The sequence below is a fragment of the Stylophora pistillata genome, chromosome 3 (assembly GCF_964205215.1).
Source record: "Stylophora pistillata chromosome 3, jaStyPist1.2, whole genome shotgun sequence".
In the NCBI taxonomy this organism is placed as follows: domain Eukaryota; kingdom Metazoa; phylum Cnidaria; class Anthozoa; order Scleractinia; family Pocilloporidae; genus Stylophora; species Stylophora pistillata.
In genome coordinates this window covers 17,704,653-17,725,523 of record NC_142521.1, presented here as the reverse complement: position 1 = coordinate 17,725,523, position 20,871 = coordinate 17,704,653, and the positions used below count along the sequence as shown (strand labels likewise).

General features: G+C 42.1%; 2 protein-coding genes across 5 annotated transcripts in view; one reads left to right on the top strand and one right to left on the bottom strand.

Moving 5' to 3' along the window:
* The window catches only part of LOC111342257 (uncharacterized), a 46,823-nt gene that overhangs the window by 5,362 nt on the left and 20,590 nt on the right, over positions 1-20,871 (top strand). For all 4 annotated transcript variants that reach the window (XM_088753671.1, XM_088753669.1, XM_088753670.1 and 1 more), the window contains exons 2-14: positions 11,244-11,408; positions 11,819-11,909; positions 12,155-12,393; positions 13,059-13,415; positions 13,765-14,087; positions 14,596-14,734; positions 15,298-15,611; positions 15,988-16,126; positions 17,328-17,653; positions 18,073-18,211; positions 18,891-19,216; positions 19,675-19,813; positions 20,175-20,506. In XM_088753671.1, coding sequence (XP_088609797.1) covers positions 11,244-11,408; positions 11,819-11,909; positions 12,155-12,393; positions 13,059-13,415; positions 13,765-14,087; positions 14,596-14,734; positions 15,298-15,611; positions 15,988-16,126; positions 17,328-17,653; positions 18,073-18,211; positions 18,891-19,216; positions 19,675-19,813; positions 20,175-20,506 — 3,029 coding nt within the window. The remainder of the gene's footprint in view (positions 1-11,243; positions 11,409-11,818; positions 11,910-12,154; positions 12,394-13,058; positions 13,416-13,764; positions 14,088-14,595; positions 14,735-15,297; positions 15,612-15,987; positions 16,127-17,327; positions 17,654-18,072; positions 18,212-18,890; positions 19,217-19,674; positions 19,814-20,174; positions 20,507-20,871) is intronic.
* Positions 226-9,270, bottom strand: LOC148734834 (uncharacterized). Its single transcript, XM_088755427.1, has 3 exons — positions 8,861-9,270; positions 8,026-8,142; positions 226-1,640 (listed from the first exon to the last, which is right to left on the bottom strand). Exons 1-3 carry the CDS (start codon positions 9,268-9,270, stop codon positions 923-925), a joined length of 1,245 nt encoding a protein of 414 aa, XP_088611553.1. The 3' UTR covers positions 226-922.

The window sequence follows — 20,871 nt, the reverse complement described above, 5'->3', positions numbered from 1 at the left end:
ACTCTGCCTCTGGGAACAAGGAGATGATGAGGCCGATTACCCTGGCTACATGTAAAATAAGGGGTGTGGCCTTCTGTACCATCTAGTGGCAAGCTTTGACAATCTTATCTATCTTTTCCGGTGTGGGTGAGAAGGTCATTTTCACTGAATCGAGAATAAAACCAAGGAATGTCAGTGTTTGAGTAGGCACAAGCACTGATTTGTTGGGGTGAATGTAAAAACCCAGTTCAGTGAGCAGGTTCACAATGCTAACAATGTTAAGCTTGCGTTCATCCCTGGTGTCACCCTGCAAATAGGAGTCATCAATATAACCCATACTTATAGGGCCCCGGTTGTGCAGTGTTGAGTAAAATGGCTTAAGCATCTTTGTAAAAATGCGTGGAGCACTCGAGAGGCCATTAGGGAGGCAAGTATATTTATAAAGGCAACCCTTAAATTCAAATTTCAAAAATTTTTGGTGGTCTTCCTGTATGGGCACGATGTAATAGGCATCCTTCAAATCCACTGATGCCATATAACAACCCGGTCTAATTATTTTTGTAACTGTGTCAAGTGTGTCCATTTTAAAATGATGGTGCTCCACTGACTTATTAAACTCTTTCAGGTCGAGAATCATTCGAAAAGACCCATCAGATTTGGGTCTAAGAAAAATTGCGTTGAATTACTCCTTTTCCTAGAAGGGTACTAATTTCCTGTTGAACTATAAACCCTTCTTGAGCATTAAAGACACTCGGCCTGCAATGTGCTTGAAAGGGCACAAGGCCTTCTTCAAAGGAAATTTTTACACCAGATACATAGTCTAATATGTTTAAATCACTTGTAATTTTACGCTAACTGGGCAAAAACTCTCTCAGATTGCCTGCGTGAAAGGTCGTAAGGTCGGGTAAAAATGCAACGTTACCATGTGAGCTTACCCCAATGTTTACAGTTTCTTTGTGGTCCCCTCTCTTTTCCGGCCCCGAGGAGGTTGGCCTTTGGATAAAAAATCATCTCTCCCCCGATAGGGAGCATAGCGGTGGTTTCTGTGGTGTCCGTAGATTTTTCTACCGCCAAGGCGATTATTTCTATCACGGCTGTGACTAGCCTGTGGGGCTGAGGGACGCACTTTTTTAGTGAGTCGGTTGGCATCTGTGATACCTTTTGCCGATTTGGAGAGGTCTCCAAATAAATACTCGTATGTCTCGTCGACCGGTGAGCTACTGCATAACGCAGCATAGTCTTTATTAAGGTCATTCTTCATCGCTCGTCGTCGGGCGGTGTTCAAATCGTGCTGACCTTGAAGTGTCAGCGCAATGGCATCAGTCATGAATGTGACCAAATCCTTGTTGTCCTTCAATGCAGATTCAAGAACTAGGTCTGTTGCTTTCATCATGGCGACTGCGCCCGCCACCAGCACATTCTGCGATTTTGGGGTTCTGGAGTCGTTTGTCATTGACGTAACGGATATTTGGTTCCATATTAAGGGATTTGCACGTGGCGTTCTGAGGCCTGTCACGTTTTGTGGTCGAGGGTACAGATCAATCTTTGATTGGATCTTCTCGTCCGGCAACTTCTCTTTCACAAGGGAGTTTACGATTCTTTGTTTTAAACCACGTGACTGAACCCTCAGTATTCGGATTACTTTGCGGGTGTAGAGGGTCCTACGAAGTCAAGGTATCACGAAAAAATAACTGTTTAAGGCTTCGACCGATATGCGTTGAGAAAAAGTGATTTCTCCGAAAACATCGAGCTCCTTCTGAACGTTTAATATCCAGATATTGTGAACTACTTACAAAAACCCAAATGAAGTTTTTGTGTTCGCCAGAGTTAGTCACGGTAGTAACTTCTCTTTACACTGTCATTCCTAATGACGAAGGCCTTCTGGCCATTAAACATTTTTTTGATCAACGTACTGTTAAGGAACCTAAATCTGAAACACTTCCACGCTTAGCCGAACTAGTGCTCACACTCAATTGTTTTTCATTTAGAAACAACTTCTTCAAACAAACCAATGGTGTAGCGATGGGCACCAAAATGGGACCTAGCTATGCCAATCTTTTTGTAGGTTTTGTCGAACATCAATTTTTCAGCCAATACAACGGGTCCAAACCTGAAGTCTACGGTCGCTACATCGACGACTGTATCGGTGCTACCTCCTCTGCGAGAGAGGAGCTCACTCAATTCATAACCGCAGTCGATTCTTTTCACCCGGCTCTGAAATATACCTGGGAAATTTCTGACAATTCTTTATCCTTTTCAGACATAAAAGTTTCAATTGAAGGTAACGGTTTATGCACTATTGTGTACTACAAACCTGCAGACTCGCATAATTACTTGTTATATTCGTCTTCGCATCCATCTCATGTTAAGAATTCCATTCCTTTTTCTCAGTTTCTAAGACTTCGTCGTTTATTTAGTGATGACTCTGATGTGCACCACAAATCAGAGTCAATGTGCCAGTTTTTCGATAAACGTGGTTACCGTTTCTGTCGTTCAAGCGGGTTACCACCGCGCAACATATTGATCGACATTCAGCACTACAAACGTCGCATAAGGAAGATTCCGACCGCATTCCATTCACTCTCACGTTTCACCCTCACAACCACTCAGTTAAATCCATCATTCTTAAAAACTTTAAATTACTTCAAAACGATCCAGAGACAAGCACCATCTTTTCGCAGCCTCCGCTCATTTCATTCAAACGCGACAAAAACATAGGCAATTTTTTGGTCTGAAGTTCTTTTCAGACTAATGACCAACCAAGCACTTTTAAATGCGCTCGTGCACGATGCAAAACGTGTCCTTTCATTCACAACACTGATAAAATATCGGGACCTAAACGATCCATTAGGATCACCGATCACTTCACGTGCACCTTCGCCAATGTAATCAATTGCATAACTTGCACTTATTGCAAAAAGATATACATCGGCGAAACAGGCAGAAGACTAGGTGATCGATTCCGAGAACACCTTCGAGACGTGGAAAGGAATGACAAGGACACATCGAAACCAGTCGCTAGACATTTTAATTTACCTAATTATTCTAAGCAACATATGGCAATCTGCGGTCTTTCCTTACACTTAGGTAGCACGGAAAGCCGTAAAAAACTTGAACAAAAGCTCATCTTTCAAACCGGCAGTCTAAATCCCACAGGGATCAACGAACGCTTTTCATTCCACTAATTTATTCGTGTTTTTCTCGTTGCCATGTTCCCACCAATAATGTAGCTCCATTTTCTGCCTTTAAAAGCACACACAACCCACAACTCCTCTATTCGCTCCGACGAAGGGCTAACGCTCGAAATGTCAGCTTTTGTAATCGTTACGGTGGCCAATTTACCATTTCAACTTTGTTGATATATCCAAAGTATTCATAACAGATGGATGTACCAGAAGGATAAAGTGAATGGATAAAGAGACTCAGTGAACAGTGACCGCAGAGGACCAGAGGAACGGTGGGCACAGCGGACCAGTAACTAAAGAGGATCAAAGGAACAGTAGAGACAGTGGAACAGTAGAACAGTGGAACAGTGGGTACAAATGACCAGTGGAACAGTAAGTAAAGAAGACCAGAAAAACAGTGGGCACAGAGGACCAATGGAACAGTGGGCACAGTGGGCACAGAGGACCATTGAAAGAGTGGGTACAAAGGACCAGAGGAACAGTGGGTACAAAGGACCAGAGGAACAGTGGGTACAGAGGACCAGAGGAACAGTGGGTACAGAGGACCAGGGGAAGAGTGGGTACAGAGGACCAGTGGGAACAGAGGACCAGTGGAACAGTGGGTACAAAGGACCAGGGGAACAGTGGGTACAGGGGACCAGAGGAACAGTGGGTACAGAGGACCAGAGGAACAGTGGGTACAGAGGACCAGGGGAAGAGTGGGTACAGAGGACCAGTGGGAACAGAGGACCAGTGGAACAGTGGGTACAAAGGACCAGGGGAACAGTGGGTACAGGGGACCAGAGGAACAGTGGGTACAGAGGACTAGCGGAACAGTGGGCACAGTGGGCTCTGAGGACCAGTGGACTAGTGGGTACAAAGGACCAGGGGAACAGTAGGTACAGAGGACCAGAGGAACAGTGGGCACAGAGGACAAGAGGAACAGTGGGCACAGTGGGCACAGTGGGCACAGAGGACCAGTGGAATAGTAGGTGCAAAGGACCAGAGGAACAGTGGGTACAGAGGACAAGAGAAGCAGTTGGCACAGAGGACTAGTGGAACAGTGGGCACAGCGGGCTTTGAGAACCAGTGGAACAGTGGGTACAAAGGACCAGGGAAACAGTGGGTACAGAGGACCAGTGGGAACAGAGGACCAGAGGAACAGTGAGACCAGAGGAAAAGTAGGTACAGAGGACCGGAGGGTACAGAGGACCAGAGGAACAGCGGGAACAGGGGAAAGTGAGCACAGAGGAAAGTGAGCACAGAGGAAAGTGAGCACAGAGGACTAGAGGAACAGTGGGAACAGAGGAACAGTGGACACAGAGGACCAGAGGAACAGTGGATACAGAGGACCAGTAGGCACAGAGGACCAGAGGAACAGTGGGTACCGAGGACCAATGGGTACAGAGGACCAAAGAAACAGAGAGAACAGAGGAACAGTTAGCACAGAAGACCAGAGGAACAGTAGGAACAGAGGAACAGTGGGCACAGAGGACCAAAGGAACAGTGAGACCGGAGGAAAAGTGAGCACAGAGAATCGGAGGGTACAGAGGACCAGAGGAACAGTGGGAACAGAGGAAAAGTTGGAACAGAGGACAGGAGGAACAGTGGGAACTGAGGAACAGTGCGCACAGAGGACCAGAGGAACAGTGGGTACAGAGGACCAGTAGGCACAGAGAACCAGAGGAACAGTGGGTACCGAGGACCAATAGGTACATAGGACCAAAGAAACAGCGGGAATAGAGGAACAGTTGGCACAAAGGAACAGTGGGAACAGAGGAACAGTGGGCACAGAGGACCAGAAGAACAGTGGGTACAGAGGACCAGTGGGAAGAGAGGACCAGAAGAACAGTGGGTACCGAGGACCAATGGGTACAGAGGACCAAAGAAACAGTGGGAACAGAGGAACAGTTGGCACAGAGGACCAGAGGAACAGTGGGAACAGATGAACACTGGGCACAGAGGACCAGAGGAACAGTGGGTACAGAGGACCAGTAGGCAAAGACGACCAGATGAACAGTGGGTACCGAGGACCAATGGGTACAGAGGACCAAAGAAACAGTGGGAACAGAGGAACAGTTGGCACAGAGGACCAGAGGAACAGTGGGAACAGATGAACACTGGGCACAGAGGACCAGAGGAACAGTGGGTACAGAGGACCAGTAGGCAAAGACGACCAGAAGAACGGTGGGTACCGAGGACCAATGGGTACAGAGGACCAAAGAAACAGTGGGAACAGAGGAACAGTTGACACAGAGGACCAGAGGAACAGTGGGAACAGAGGAACAGAGGACTAGTGGGTACAGAGGACCAGAGGAACAGTGGGTACAGAAGACCAGATGAAAAGTGAGTACAGAGGACTAGAGGAACAGTGGATAAAGAAGACCAAAGGAAAAGGGAGTACAGAGGACCAGAGGAAGTTTGGGTGCAAAGGAATGGGAGAACAGTGGGGAACATGTGAAAAAACGATCGGAAAGAAGCCCCGATTACTAAGTTGCGAACATTGATATATTTAGTCATTTGCCATGTTGTGGTTTAAGTTTTATTTTGTTAGCACGGTAAACTGTAAGAGCTATTCTCAGGTTAAATAAATTTTAATTAATATTTATCCATTCATGTTTGAGTACACTATAGTCCCATATAAAAATTTAATTAAAGAAATGCGGCTAACATAGCTACTTTCAAAAACCTCTTCTCAAGTTTCATGAAAAAATTATTCAGAACGATAAACGAATAGACGACATTTTGAAGGGCTGGTCAATGTCCTGGGTGCATATTCTCAAAGATGGAGATTGCTGTTTTCGAGCTGTGGCAAGGAACATTATTCGCATTACAAGGACAGAAGAAATAGATTGTCAAATGGTTGAGCATTTAACAAATCTCGGTCTTTTCAAACAGAGCGAAGACAGTTTAGTCACCAAACTAAGAGAATCAACCGTTTCAGAGTGGTCAGGAGAGAACAAGCAACACCACAAAAACTTCCTAGCCACTCACAATTTTCAAAGCGAAGCTGAGCGGTTTTCCCATCGTGGTTATTTTACTGGAGAGTTAGGAAATCTTATGGTTCTAGCCATGGCAAACGTCTTAAAAATGCCAATTGTGATCTTTTCATCTCTGGAAAACTTCCCAACTATTCCTATACTGCCACATCAACAGTTACATGATTTGCCTTCCTTGTTTATATCATTTAATGCTGCTGGTTGTGGGCACTACGACTACGTCTGTCGAGAAAATTATCTCTCAGAGCCAGAAGAAAAGATAGGCGAAGAAATAAAGAAGGAAGAAAAATGAGCTAGGGTGGTTTGCTCCTGTGGAGTCAGCAGGAAAGGCCAAGGGTCAGTAGAAAATATTTGCAATAACATTATTGGTTTATACTCGAGAAGGTGCAAGTGTCTCAAAGCTCGAGTAAGTTGCTCCAGAAGTTGCACATGCCGCGGTTCAAATCCATTCGGACAACGTCAATTCGAAGGTGCAAATATTAAGTGCGGTGCACCACGTAAACGGCAAAAGTATGATTTTCAAAACTTGCAAAAGTATACCTCGCAAGCCTACCTCCATATGAAAGGGGAACCGCCACGAGAGGGTGCACTGACGAGGGAGGAGTTCTCTGTCGTGGAAGAACTTATATAACTGTCCCTTGGAAGCGGGAAGGGATTGAATACTTCCTCTCTGCTGACCCACTACAATCTTGTTAAATCTATCAGTTGCACCCTAGAGCAGAAGCCGTTACTGCTCAGAAAAAAATCAAATGAACAAATCAAGCGAGCCATTGCAGCTCACTGTCACGACGCAGCCATTATGGCGGCGTTACTAAAAAGACAAATTGAGCTATGTTCCTCAAAGATGTGAATACCATTAAAGGTGCTGAGGAATGCGATAAATTTTTGCATGCTTTCTTGAATTTTTGTTAGTGTTAAGCATGTGACAAACAGTCATTTCGAAAATGAATAGATCTTGCTGCTATATTAAGCTATAATATATTACAAGTTCTGGATAATTTTTTCATTAAACTTGAGAAGAAGTTTTTAAAGTAGTTATGTTAGCCGCATTTCTTTAATTAAATTTTTATATGGGACTATAGTGTACTCAAACATGAATGGATAAATATTAGTTAAAATTTATTTAACCTGAGAATAGCTCTTACAATTTACCGTGCTAACAAAATAAAACTTAAACCACAACATGGCAAATGACTAAATATATCAATGTTCGCAACTTAGTAATCGGGGCTTCCTTCCGATCGTTTTTTCACATGTTCCCCACTGTTCTCCCATTCCTTTGCACCCAAACTTCCTCTGGTCCTCTGTACTCACTTTCCTCTGGTCTTCTTTATCCACTGTTCCTCTGGTCCTCTGTACTCACTTTTCGTCTGGTCTTCTGTACCCACTGTTCCTCTGGTCCTCTGTACCCACTAGTCCTCTGTTCCTCTGTTCCTCTGTTCCCACTGTTCCTCTGGTCCTCTGTGCTCACCTTTTCTCTGTTCCCACTGCTCCCGCTGTTCCTCTGGTCCTCTGTACCCTCCGGTCCTCTGTTCCCACTTTTCCTCTGGTCTCACTGTTCCTCTGGTCCTCTGATCCCACTGGTCCTCTGTACCCACTGTTCCCCTGGTCCTTTGTACCCACTGTTCCACTGGTCCTCAGAGCCCACCGTGCCCACTGCTCCACTAGTCCTCTGTGCCCACTATTCCCCTGGTCCTCTGTACCCACTGTTCCTCTGGTCCATTGTACCCACTGTTCCGCTGGTCCTTTGTACACACTGTTCCACTGGTCCTCTGTGCCCACTGTGCCCACTGTTCCATTGGTCCTCTGTGCCCACTGTTCCTCTGGTCTTCTGTACCTACTGTTCCACTGGTCATTTGTAACCACTGTTTCACTGTTCCTACTGTTCCTCTGGTCCTCTGTACTCACTGGTCCGCTGTGCCCACCGTTCCTCTGGTCCTCTGAGCTCACTGTTCACTAAGCCTCTGTACCCATTCGCTTTACCCTTCTGGTACAACCATCTGTTAATTATTAGTTATTTCAGAACCCGGTATATGAGAGACCAGCCCAAGTTTTCGTATTAGTCTTACCATTTCTTACTCTTGTTCTTATGACATTGGGTCGCAACTAAACAGGTGGTGAGGATTTTTTAAAAAAAGACATTCGAGTTTGAGTTAATTGACACTTTGCTTCTTAGAAGTTCCTTTTTACCGCTGGCATCATCACCGAGTTTACTAAGTAAACAGATGACCGTCAACCTGTAAGACTTAGAATTGAGAATGTGTTTCACTACATGGAGGAGTGATGAAATGGCCATTTTTTGCTACTTGCTATTGTTGCTTCATGAGATGAAGCCATTTTCATTTGAGCGTTGAGAGCAATTCAGGATCGCTTTGCTTTGTGTTCTGTAGAATGCTCGAGCCCCAGTCTCTCAACTAATCAGATCACTGAATTATAAAACCAACCGTGTCATCGTCGGTCGTGTTTTTCCCGCGCAATTGGCAGTTTACGAGTACATGTGTCCACTCTGGATTCTCATTGTGATATTTTCCTATATTTTGATTTGCCGTTTGTTAAAAGACTTGATTTATTCTTAGGTAAGTTACAAAGTGCGAAATAAAGGAACATGAAGCAAAACGGGGATAGACCCGAACAGAACTAATACATAAACGGTAGATCACGTGTTATAGATAATTCATGAGCAGCATAAATTATCATATGTACCTCTAACACTCCCACTTGATGATTAAACTTCCATTGTTAAGGTAAACTGCTGTGCTGCAGGCTTCTGCCCAAAAGTCCAGCGGTAATTTGGCTTGGTAGAGCATCGATCTTGCTCCCTCCATTATTGTACGATTCAATCGTTCAGCGACACCATTTTGCTGTGGACAGTATGGAACAGTGAACTCGCGCAAGATTCCCTTGTCTGCACAGAATTTAGTGAACTTGTCGGAAGTGTACTCTCCCCCATTGTCACCTCTGAGGATTTTAACATTTTTCTCTGCGAGAATGTTCAGTTTCATAATCTGATGACCAGTATGTTTCTCAACAGAATTTACATATTCCATAAATTTTGAAAGCACTTCACTCTTGGATTTAATGAAGTAAGCAGTGGTGTATCGTGAGAAGTCATCCGTGAATGTTAGCATACATTTACTGCCGCCTTTTTTATTTCACTTGCATGGGGCCACACACATCTCTGTGTACAATTTCGTATGGTTTGCTTGCCCTGTGTTGGGTCTGTTTTGGGAAGAGCTTCTTCTGCATTTTTCCCAGAATACATGCTTCACACTCTTCGTGAGATTGGGTATCAATATCACAGTTCAGCCCATCAACCATTTCCTTTTTCATTAACTGATTCATATAGGTATAATTGAGATGACCCAACCGAAGATGCCAAAGTGCAGGAGATGGTGCACTGCTTGCTGTTGAAACTTGAGCGTACTCGGTAGAGTTGACTGTGTATAGCTTGTCACGCAATAGACTTTCAATAACAAATTCTTGGCTATTCCTCCGTACCAAACATTTATCCCTGACGAAGTATATTTCTGCTCCCATCAATGCCATTGCAGGCAGTGAAAGTAAGTTCTTGGTCAGTTTTGGTGCAAACAACACTTGATGCAGGTCAAGAACAATTTCACGGGTACTGTTTACTGTTGGGAGTACGACTTTTCCTTCGCCATATGCAAGAATTACTGTGCTGTCGCCCAGGTAAATACTCTTCGGTTCTTGGTACTGAACATAGTTATCTAAAATACTTTTGTTGCCTGTCATGTGCTTTGACGCTGCTGAGTCAATAAACCATTCATTTGACTGATTCATCGTGCTTGAGATTAGCGCAACTCCTTCGAGTTCGGCCATACTGGAACTTTCTCTTTTACCAGTGTTCTGTTTGTTGTTTTACGGACAGTTCTTTACGATATGTCCATCCTGGTTGCACTTGAAGCACTTAACATCTTTCTGTTTATTACGATCATCATGGCTTGATTGAAGACTGAAGTTAAAACTCTGGAATCGGCCATCGCGACCGCGACCAGCTCCCCCACGTGGTTGAAAACTTCCGCGGTACGACGATTTTCGTCTGCTGACAAAAAGTGCATTATGAGACTCTTGTTTCTCGTTTTTCTCAGAACGCTTCATGTATTCTTCAATCGACAATCCTTTTATGTTTTCCCAGTCGAGATCATCGGCACTTCGGGCGTTTAAACTTGTCAGGAAATTATCATACGAGTCGGGTAAACTGCCTAACACGACTGTGGCAAATTTCCTCGACGGAATTTCTTCTTTCAATTCTCGCAATTGTTCCGCTAGGGAAGTCATGTGAGTCAAATGAATGAATGAATGAATGAATGAATACCTTTATTTAAGTGTCAGACTAAAATAGCAGTACATAACCACTAAATGGGGACACTACAAAATAAATTAAAAATGACTAAATCCATATATTAATTAAAGTTAAAATGCTAATTGAGCTAAAAATACTAAGATTGCACCTTCTTTCATACTTGCTGCGTAAAACTTGCGATTAAGACGAACAATCTGAGTGACTGACACAAATTCAAATTGTTTCTGCAAAGTTTTCCATGCGGCGAGTGGGTCTGTTATCGACGGTATGTGAATTTGCAAATCTTTCTCCACGTTCAACGCTATAAGCGAGTAAGCTTTGTCAGATCGAAGGCGAAAAGTATTCTTTAGAGCTCCAGACGCATCAGCTGCAGGAGGAGTTTCTTGGCCTTCTTGAGTGAAACCCCACAAACCACGCTCCATTAAAACGAGCTTCACGCTGTACTTCCATGACTGGTAATTTCTCCCGTTCAATTTTTCGATCTTTGTGATCTCTGACAACGACATCTCTGCGTTACGCTTTGGCAAAATAACAATCACGTAACTTACAAAATTGGTTTAACGTCCTGGGCCCATAACCTGTTAAAAGACTTGATTTATTCTTAGGTAAGTTACAAAGTGCGAAATAAACGAACATGAACCAAAACGGGGATAGCACCGAACAGAGCTAATACATAAACGGTAGATCACGTGTCATAGATAATTCATGAACAACATAAATTATCATATGTAATTCTAACACCGTTGTGACTAAACTGACTGTTCGGTCTTGTTGTAGCTTCTGTTGCAGCTCCCACTATAGAAGTTTACATTAGAAGCGAAGGTTGTGATGATAGAGGAAAGACACCAAACACATGTGGAATTGCTTATATCAAGGTGAACGGCAAGGATTACTCTCGTCATGGCAGAGGGCATAACATTGTTGTTGTGGATGGTGCAACAGGTATGTGAACCCTTGTGATCATTTAACTTCTAAATCTTAATTTTTTTGATAGTGAATGCTCTATAAGAATAACAAGCAAAGAGCTCCTGAAAAATGTTAACTATATGTTACTCTTGATTCACGCGCGATCTGAATAGCTTTGGGAGCTTATCAGGAACTCTCATTATTTCTTGTTGGAATTATAGGCCAAAGTGTGAATATTGTCGAAAGATCCACGAAGACACTTCTTAGACAATATGCGTTCCCTCGATCAGTTATAATTGAATCTTCGCTTTACGTCCTTGGCTTGATTGAGTCTCTAACAGGCTGAGTCCGATTTTTGTCCAAGCACTTTCTTGATTTGATTTGGGTACAATTGCCGGTTCTCAAACTAAGCATGGGTTTCTATAATTTTTTTTCTCTCTATTCAGGTGTTATTCTTGATTCAAAAGTATTCGACACCTATGGGGACAGTTCTGCCGGTAATAACCTGAGGGACTACCTCAACAGCATTAAAGGAAAGTATGTAATTTTATCTCCAGTTTTTCACCTTACAGTTCTTTCACTCAGCTTGACCCAATCATACCTTTAAAATGATGCTCCACTATGTAACAAACAGATTCCATGTTGCCGTGTCTCTTCAGTAACTGAACGAAGATAACGTCGAAACAAACAGCTGACCTTTTTGTCCCACCTTTCAAACCTTTAACTACTATCTTTTGTTGCTGTTTTTCCTTTCCTTTTCAAACCATTTTTCTTCGTTTAAGTAAAATCGTTTTGGTCGGCGTTCAAGACGAAGGTTCGAGATATGCTTCATCAGCGGTCAGCGCTCTTAAGAGACTGGGGGCTCGGGATCCTGTCTTAGGAAGCATGCGGTCCTCCTTTGCCTTTGCTGGATACGCGGGCACAGTACAACCAGCCTGGATAAAGCAACAGAAGATACAACAGTGGAAACCGAGATATCGTGGGCCCAGTGAAATAACTCCGAAGATTCCCCTCTCATCAAGTATGTCAACTCAGTATAGTCCATTGCACTTATAATGTATCAAGTAAATCTTTGAGATATCTTCGTCATTCTATGTTATTACAAGATACCCATGTACATATTTCGTGGAGGCGCGGTGGCCTCATGGTTAGTGCGCTCGACTCCGGATCAAGTGGTCCGGGTTCGAGCCACGGCCGGGACATTGTGTTGCGTTCTTAGGCAAAACACTTTACTCTCACAGTGCCTCTCTCCACCCAGGTGTATAAATGGGTACCGGCAATTTAATGTTGGGGGTAACACTGCAATGGACTGGCATCCCATCCAGGGGGGAGTAGAAATACTCCTAGTCGCTTCATGCTACAGAAACCGGAGTTAAGCACCGGCCTAATGGGCCACTAAGCTTGTAAACAGACTTTACTTTACTTTTCACTATGTACAGGGAAACGAGTATGATCTTTGAGTTTCTTACTTGATCGAATGGGATTAAAAAAAAGCGTGTTAGTTAAAATCAGCTCTCTTACTCAAACTGGGTGAGTATTGATTGAGAAAGGAGCAAAAAGATGAGACAGAACAATTTTCATTAGCTGCTAGAATGGACAAAACCACACGCAGTTGAGGAAACTTGTGACAATCTTTTTGTGCCCCTCATGTTAATCATAGGCAAAATAACTTTGTCTAACTTGCAGGAGGCTATAAATGTCAAAACCAAACTTTACAAGGACAAAAAGGCATTATTTACTCACCTCGCTATCCAGAGAGATACCCAGATGAGCAATACTGCAAGTGGAAGATCATAGTGAAAGCATCTTTTCAAGTGGCTTTGATGATCACGAGCTTCAGTCTACAATCTGAAAACAACACGGATGCTGTTTATGTGTACGATAGCCAAACAAGGGTGGTGTTAGGAGTGTTCTATGGTGGTCAACCTCCACCCAGGAATGGAATTTATTCCTCGTCAAACAGCCTTTCTGTAATATTCAAATCAGATAAGAATGGTTCTTTCTATGGATTCCAAGCTTCTTATAGTGCAGTTAAGTGTTCTGGTAAGAGTCTGTTGATTGACAGTATTACAAAAATTACTGTGCACAATTTGAAAGTTGGAGATTTATCTTCCAAAACATATTGATACGAGAACTTTACGAAACTCAATCAAGCAATAACCTCTAGTATCGATGAGTTAATCTAATCAAGACCTGTCCTATAATGTTAAAAGTGAAGTAGAGATCAAAGCTACCTAAAATTTGTGAAGAATTATGTGGCTCCGCTAAGACTTTGTCAATGAAAGGGTCGTAAATGTCATTTTGCTTTCAAAGACAGGGTTGTTGATCAGAATTTGATGCTAAAAATCAGATGTACATGCTGCTTGACCTCTTCTGCTTGTTAAATTGGTAGGAGACCTTGGAATGGAGAGTGGCGTGATTTCTGATGCCCAAATAACTGCTTCTTCGCGAATGAATAACAACAGCACAGCAAGGCAGGCGAGACTGAACTTCATTGAACAGGGCAGCAAGCAAGGGGGATGGTCGTCCCTTGTAAACGATCGTAACCAATGGCTTCAGGTGGATCTTGGCAGTTACACCACGGTGACAGGTGTGGCGACTCAGGGGAGGAATTCAACAAAATTGCAACAGTGGATAACAACTTTCACATTACAGTTTAGTTTTGACGGAGTGATCTTCCAGTTATACAAAGAGCCTGGGAAAATGTCAGCGAAGGTAACATCTCTTTGGATTATCATTTAACAAATTTATTCTGTCTGAAACCTTCTCTGAATGAATTTCCCTTACAACTCTCTTTCCGAGAGGTCATAAAGGAGAAAATATTCCCTTGGAACTCCCTCACATGTACAATGACCCACTACTTTAACGTCTTTTGACTTTTCTAGCATTGCATCGATAAATTAACAAAAAGTAAACGTCAACATGTGTTAACACTATTGTGTCTGGGGCGGAATTGGATGACTTCTTTAAAATCTAAAGATGCGAAAATATAAACTCGTTTTTGAAGATTACCTCCATTTTTGTTTGGCAAAAAGTTGGTGGCAGCATGACGAGTCTTTGAGCTCTCGTGGTAATCTGATAAACCTCCACAATTACGATGTATGCATAGGACTAACTCTCACTCGTTTTAATTTATCAGTCTTTTCAGAGTTTGTGTATATTCACCGTTGTGAGGGGGTGAGGTATCTGTTTGACCGCAGTTAGTTTTGGTTTTAACTATTAGGTACTCCACGCCAATCAAGACAGTAATACAGTTGTATACAACAAGTTGATTTCACCAATCACAGCTCGTTACATCAGGTTATGGCCAGCCACGTGGCACAACCATATATCACTCAGAATGGAGCTTTATGGGTGTCGAGGTATTTTATGAAATTATGGTCTTTTAGTTAGAAAAAAAATGCGCTTAAAATTGTAAAAGAAAGAGCTTTTGGGAGACAATAAGATAGGTGTGGAACACTTTCGGACCTAGAGAGGGAAATTTACTATGCAAACAAACAGCGAATAAAGGAAAGAGGCAGGGAAAGAGAAAAAAACGCACTTAGAGGAATTTTTTTGCAAAACTGATCAAGAAGAGAAAACCTCCTTAGAGCAAAAATGTCCGAATTCACGTTAAACCTCCTTTCAAGTTTCTTCCAAATTATTCTCATCTCAAAATGAGAGAAGAGAACCTTAGTATCTCATTTTAATCTCGCTTAAAATATACATCTTTTGCAAAGGGTAATGCAAGTTTTTGAAGGAGTTTAGAGTGCTGATTCTTCATAATTTTTAGCACTTAACGTGTGATCTTTGATGATGCAAGAAATGCCTCTAAAACTTAAGCCCGACTTATCTCCATCGATACTGAAGATTTTAGTAAAGCGTTCTCGTTTTGAAAGTGACAGTCAAGCACTTTTTTGTTTCTTTTCCAATTAAACCCATTCAGGTTGTTTTTCACCACTTGGCATGGAAAGTCAGGTTATCACCGACGCCCAAATCACAGCCTCCACCCAATGGAATAATAACAGTCCTGCGAAATCTGCACGGTTGAAGTTGGGCGGATGGGTGGCTGGGGCAGTTGATCCTAAACAATGGCTTCAGGTCGATCTTGGAACTTACTCAACTGTGACAGCTGTTGCAACTCAAGGAGTGAACTTACAAGGCTGGCAGAAAAGCTGGACAGCCAGTTACCATCTACAATACAGCGATGATGGAGTAACCTTTCATTTTTACAAGGAACCTGGAGAAACTCTTCCTAAGGTATACACAGAAAGTAACATCAAATCAAATTTGAAACGTTCATATCTCACTTTACAAAACGTATTTGCATGCTCATGTTATTGTTGCAGTCTGAGCTGGGTTTCCTGAGAGAAGTTTATAACTATGTTATTACCTCTGGCGTCATGCCACGAAGAAACCTTTTAATTTTCGTAGTCACTTACGCAGTCGTCACGGCAGTAATGGGTGCCTGCATGCTTCGCTTTAGTAGGAAAGAGAGCACTTTTCTTCTGTTCTTTCTATTTTTCTTCTACTAGTAGGGAACCCAGTAAGAGTTAAGTCTTTATGTTATCAATAGTCCTAAGAAATGCAAAAGTCGATTGAGGTCTCTTAGGTAACATCATACTTTATTTCACAGGTGCTTGGTGGAAATCGAGCCTTCTGGTCAGTTGTGTCCAACAAACTGAGCCAACCAATCACAGCCCGTTACATTCGATTCAAACCTTTACTCTGGAATTATCGAATAGGAATGCGAACCGAGATATATGGTTGTCTAGGTATTGCCCAAATATCATTTTATTTAGGATATGTTGTAGGAAATAGATCTTTCTTATGGGAAGGGGTAACTCTCAACACATTTGAGGCTTAACGAGAAGAGACCCTGTTAAAACGTTTGTATTTCATAATTGTCACATGTATAATAATATACCAGAAAAAGTTTCACTAGTCTGATTGCCTAGAAATGATTGCATTTTTTATGTTACACGAGTGGAAAGTTGTAAAACAAATGCAAATTTTGTTTTCTTTGAAAAATTTACTCGTGCTCATTAACACCAAATACCATCAAGTCAGTTATTAAGCATCCATTTTTGTGCCTTTAAAATTTGTTTCTGGTATAATGAACAAATACTTGACATCTTGATTAGTTGTCTGGAAAGTATGGATTTAAATGAACTTTTTTCCTCACTAAAGAAAGTTTCCTTCAATTTTAGTATCTTTTACCTGTCACAGCAATTTTCTGTGGATGCACGTATTTGTAATGATGATCGCGTGATGTGATCATGAAAATTGTGCCTAACTTTGAAAAATCTTCCAGTGAGTCAGGACACATTCTTACAAAGTATTAAAACGTGTATGACCTTTCTTTTATCTGACTGTAGGCGGGATATAGAAATTTCGGTCTTTGTAGTTCCCACAGTTGTTTGAAGGGTGGATATTGTTAACCGCTGAACAAGTCTCTATCCAGTGGATAACGCGCGCGGTGCGTTTTGTTAGCACTTATCTACCGGGATAGCGATTTATCCGCTGGATAGCGTTATCCGCCCTTTTGACAACTGGGCCCTGGAAGCTGGATTGTAGTTTCATAATTAGAAGCTTCTTTTCTTATAACTGAAAGAATAATATCAAAACTCACTTATTGCAGATGATTGTGTTGTGCGGGAGGTCGAGGGTTCGAGCCCTGGCCGGACAAATACTCATGGTCTTAAAATAACTGAGGAGAATTTGCTATCTTTCTATAATATCAAGAAATGGATAGATATTCTGGTCTTCTCGGATAAGGACAAATAAACCGTTGGCCCCGTCTCCTGCAGGGTTAGGGGTAGGAGACGTTAATTTCCCACGCACGAGATTACTTTGTGGTGGATGTCCTCTCCTGGGGTGGGATGGGTGGGTGTTTTCACAGGGCCCCATAAAAACCAGCTATTTGCTGAACTGGGCTACCCTGTCTAAATATTCGTAAATACAAATACATTGCAGAATGCGCAGTCCCTCTTGGCATGGAAAGTAGGTCAATATCTGATGTGCAAATCACCGCCTCCTCGCAGTTGGATGGAAATCACTCCGCAGTGCAGAGCAGGTTGCATTTTCAGGCCAAGGGAAACAAAGCTGGAGGGTGGTCAGCCCTTACAGATGATGCCAACCAATGGCTTCAAGTGGATTTTGGTAGTTACACTCGAGTGACACAAGTGGCGACCCAGGGGATGAACGGTGCTGATGAATGGGTGACCAGATACAAGTTACAGTACAGTGATAATGGAGTGACTTTCAAGTTCTACCAAAAAACTGGGGACACTTCGGTCACGGTATCGTTTTTCTTCATTTTAGAGCTTTAATCAACTGAGCTAACTTCTAATCACGGACACAACTATTTTCATCAGTGAAAATATACATCTGCGAATACTGTAAATTTAATGCTTGCTCGACAGTTTGAATAAGACATAACCACCTGCGGATAGGAGACCACGGAAGCATTCTGCTGATGTGCCACTACAAAATGATGTATTTATTTCATTAGTTATTCATGATCACCTGCTATTTTAAGTGAAATTCTAAAAGTAAAGCTGGCAAAAGAAACAAACAAACAGTAAAGTAACTCGTCACGATCAGATCAACAAACTCTTCCGTATCTGTAGTAAACGCTCTCTCCACCATGGAAAACCTCTATGGTATTCAGACATGAAATCAGATCTTCATTGATTGTAACATTTATGACGATTTTCAGGAGTTAAAGGGAAACCACGACCGTGACGAGGTTGTGTACAATACACTTCGTCCGCCACTCAAAGCACGCTTCGTCCGCCTACTCCCAACACAGTGGAACAAAAATATATCCATGAGGATAGAGCTCTTTGGATGTCCAGGTGATCAAAAACGATTCTTGGCTTTTAAAACATTTTCGTGTTAGGCTTGCTTACTGGTGTTTTTCATCCGGAGGAGAAGCAGGAGGCAATATGGCTAAAATGATCTCCCATCTTTATTGATTCTATAACTTGTTGTGTGTGTTTGTAACTGTTAACCTTTTAGAAATATTAATTCGAATTCTCCTTCGTATTTGCCATGTATTGTAAAGCAAAATTACTTGACAGCGAAAAGGTTACTTTTAGTCTTTACTCAAATCTGTAGCGGCTGTTTGTTGTTAACTTCTACGGGGACTAAATGACGGTAAAATTGTCGTTTACGCCAGAAGAAGGAAACATCGACATTCTTCAACTACGCAAATAAGCTGATTTGGACAATCAGCCATCGACAAAATAATTCATAGCACGGCTGCCTAAAAGTGACAATTGTTAAGTTATTTCACCTGAAAATGAAGGAATTAGTAAAGTTCCTCAAACAAAGAGGTATATCCACATACACATAAATAAAACCAAAAATTTTAGTTAAGAAAAACGGCAGGGAAAGAAAGGAAAGCTGTCTTCCGCACTTTGTCGAAAACTATGACTCTACAATGAAAAACAGTCAACTACAAATCATGTACCCAGGCTGGGAGTTTCACTAAGTAAACAAGTGGGGATTATTGGTTGCGTTTTCTTCTTTTAGATTGTATCTCACCAGTCGGTATCGAGAGTGGATTGATCTCCGATGGTCAAATCAGTGCATCATCTCAACTGGATAATAATCATGGGCCACAGCGTGCCAGACTGAATACCAAGATAAGTGGAATAAAACAGGGCGGTTGGCTTCCTCTTACAAATGACCGTGATCAATGGCTTCAAGTGGATCTTGGTAGTTACATTCGAGTAACACGAGTGGCGACCCAAGGAAGGGATGGCTATGACCAGTGGGTGACTTCCTTTCAGTTAGAGTACAGTATTGACGAAATCACTTTCAAATCTTATATGGAAATTGGTAAAGGCAACCCAAAGGTATGCAATGCCAACTAATTCAATGCGCAAGCAGACCTGCCTCAAGAATTATTGGTATCGTTTAAAAACTTCAGACATAAATTTAAATTATAAATTTTATAGCTCTATTAATTAATGTTTATTTGCATATGCAATCAGGCTCAAAGCAGTCCTAAGAAAAAAATAAATAGATCAACCCAAGCGGCTTTGATTTTCTCGCTAAAATTGCATCAAATTTGAATCAAGTTAAGAAAAGTAGCTTTCTTACCCGCTGAGAGCAAATGATCTCAAGGGCAACGATCCAGTTGAGAACTTCTCTAAAACTCGAATATTTTCCTATGCCGTTCTAGCCTCCACTAGAGTGTATCATTTAAGTATATCATAAAAGGCAAACGTATAGCTATTTTCTTTCATTGTTGATTTTCGGCGAGCTTTATGCATCATTTTTCCGTAATGCTTTCTGTGTTTTTCTCGGTTAGATATTCACCGGAAACGGCGACAGTGAATCTGCTGTTTACAACATCCTTAACCCTCCAATCACAGCACGATACATAAGGATCTTACCCATAGCGTGGCATACAAAAATAGCGATGAGAATAGAGATCTACGGTTGTACAGGTAATGTTAAAATTGTAACTTATAATGCCGATAAAAAATTGAAAAAGGGCTGTTTTTTACATACTTTTTACCACGTGGTATGACGTAAGTCATGCTAAAAGGTTTTATTATATGGAAGGAAAATTCACTCGCTTAATCAATCACTCGTTCACAAGACACTTCCGACATTGCTGATCCTAACAGCGTGCGGGACTGTCATATCAGTGAAAGGCGTAGCTCACCACACAGTTCCCTGGAGCGAGATAGGCGAGGTCCTGGGACTCGATTCTTCCAATAGGACCCAGATCTTTCCTTTTTTTTTCCAAGTTTCTGACGAGATGAATGCAATCGTGGTCAATAAATTTACGTTCGCTGATTTCAGTGTGCAGTACACCTCTTGGAATGGAAAGTGGAGCAATCAAGGATGCACAAATAACCGCCTCTACACAGTGGGATGACAATCATGCCCCATCAAGGGCCAGGCTGAATTTAAAATTGACCGGAGTAAAGAGAGGAGCCTGGTCAACACGTGTACTAGATCTGAAACAGTGGCTTCACGTGGATCTTCTCAGCTTCACCATTGTGACTGGTGTCGCAACTCAGGGGAGGAATGCGCCCCGAATCCAGCAGTGGGTTACCAAGTACAGGTTTCAATATAGTAATGATGGAGTGAACTTCCATTTTTACAAAGAAAAGGGTGACAATTCATTCAAGGTATTTTCGTCATTCCTCTAGTTTCTGATGTTTGTTGACAGACGTAGGTGATAAAAAGTACGAAGGCCATCATGGGAATGATATTGTAGAATTTCCACCGATGCCCACAAAAAATTTAGCCTATTGCAAATAACAATACGTTTTCCAAAAGCGCAAGACCACATTTAACATTGTGAAAACATCCGAAAAGAGAAAAACAATTATTTTGGACTGGAATAAAGAACGGAGATAGCGTTTGGGAAAAGAATCAAAAGCCAACTTTAGAAATCCTGGCGAACTATGGAAGCAAGTTCCGGCGGGTTATACATTGTGGTTTTTCACCAAAATAAAGCCCCACCCAAGCATATCCTGCTAAACATCCGTAT

Bases quoted from the DNA above. Each gene is read 5' to 3' on its own strand.
- LOC148734834 (XM_088755427.1), bottom strand. From the start codon at position 9,270: ATGCTAACATTCACGGATGACTTCTCACGATACACCACTGCTTACTTC. The intron at 8,143-8,860 runs GTGGGAGTGTTA...AATAATTAACAG, and splicing joins AATGGAAGTTTAATCATCAA to ATGGTTGTACCAGAAGGGTA. The intron at 1,641-8,025 runs GTAGGAACAGTG...TTGACTTCGTAG, and splicing joins TACAGAGGACCAGAGGAACA to GACCCTCTACACCCGCAAAG.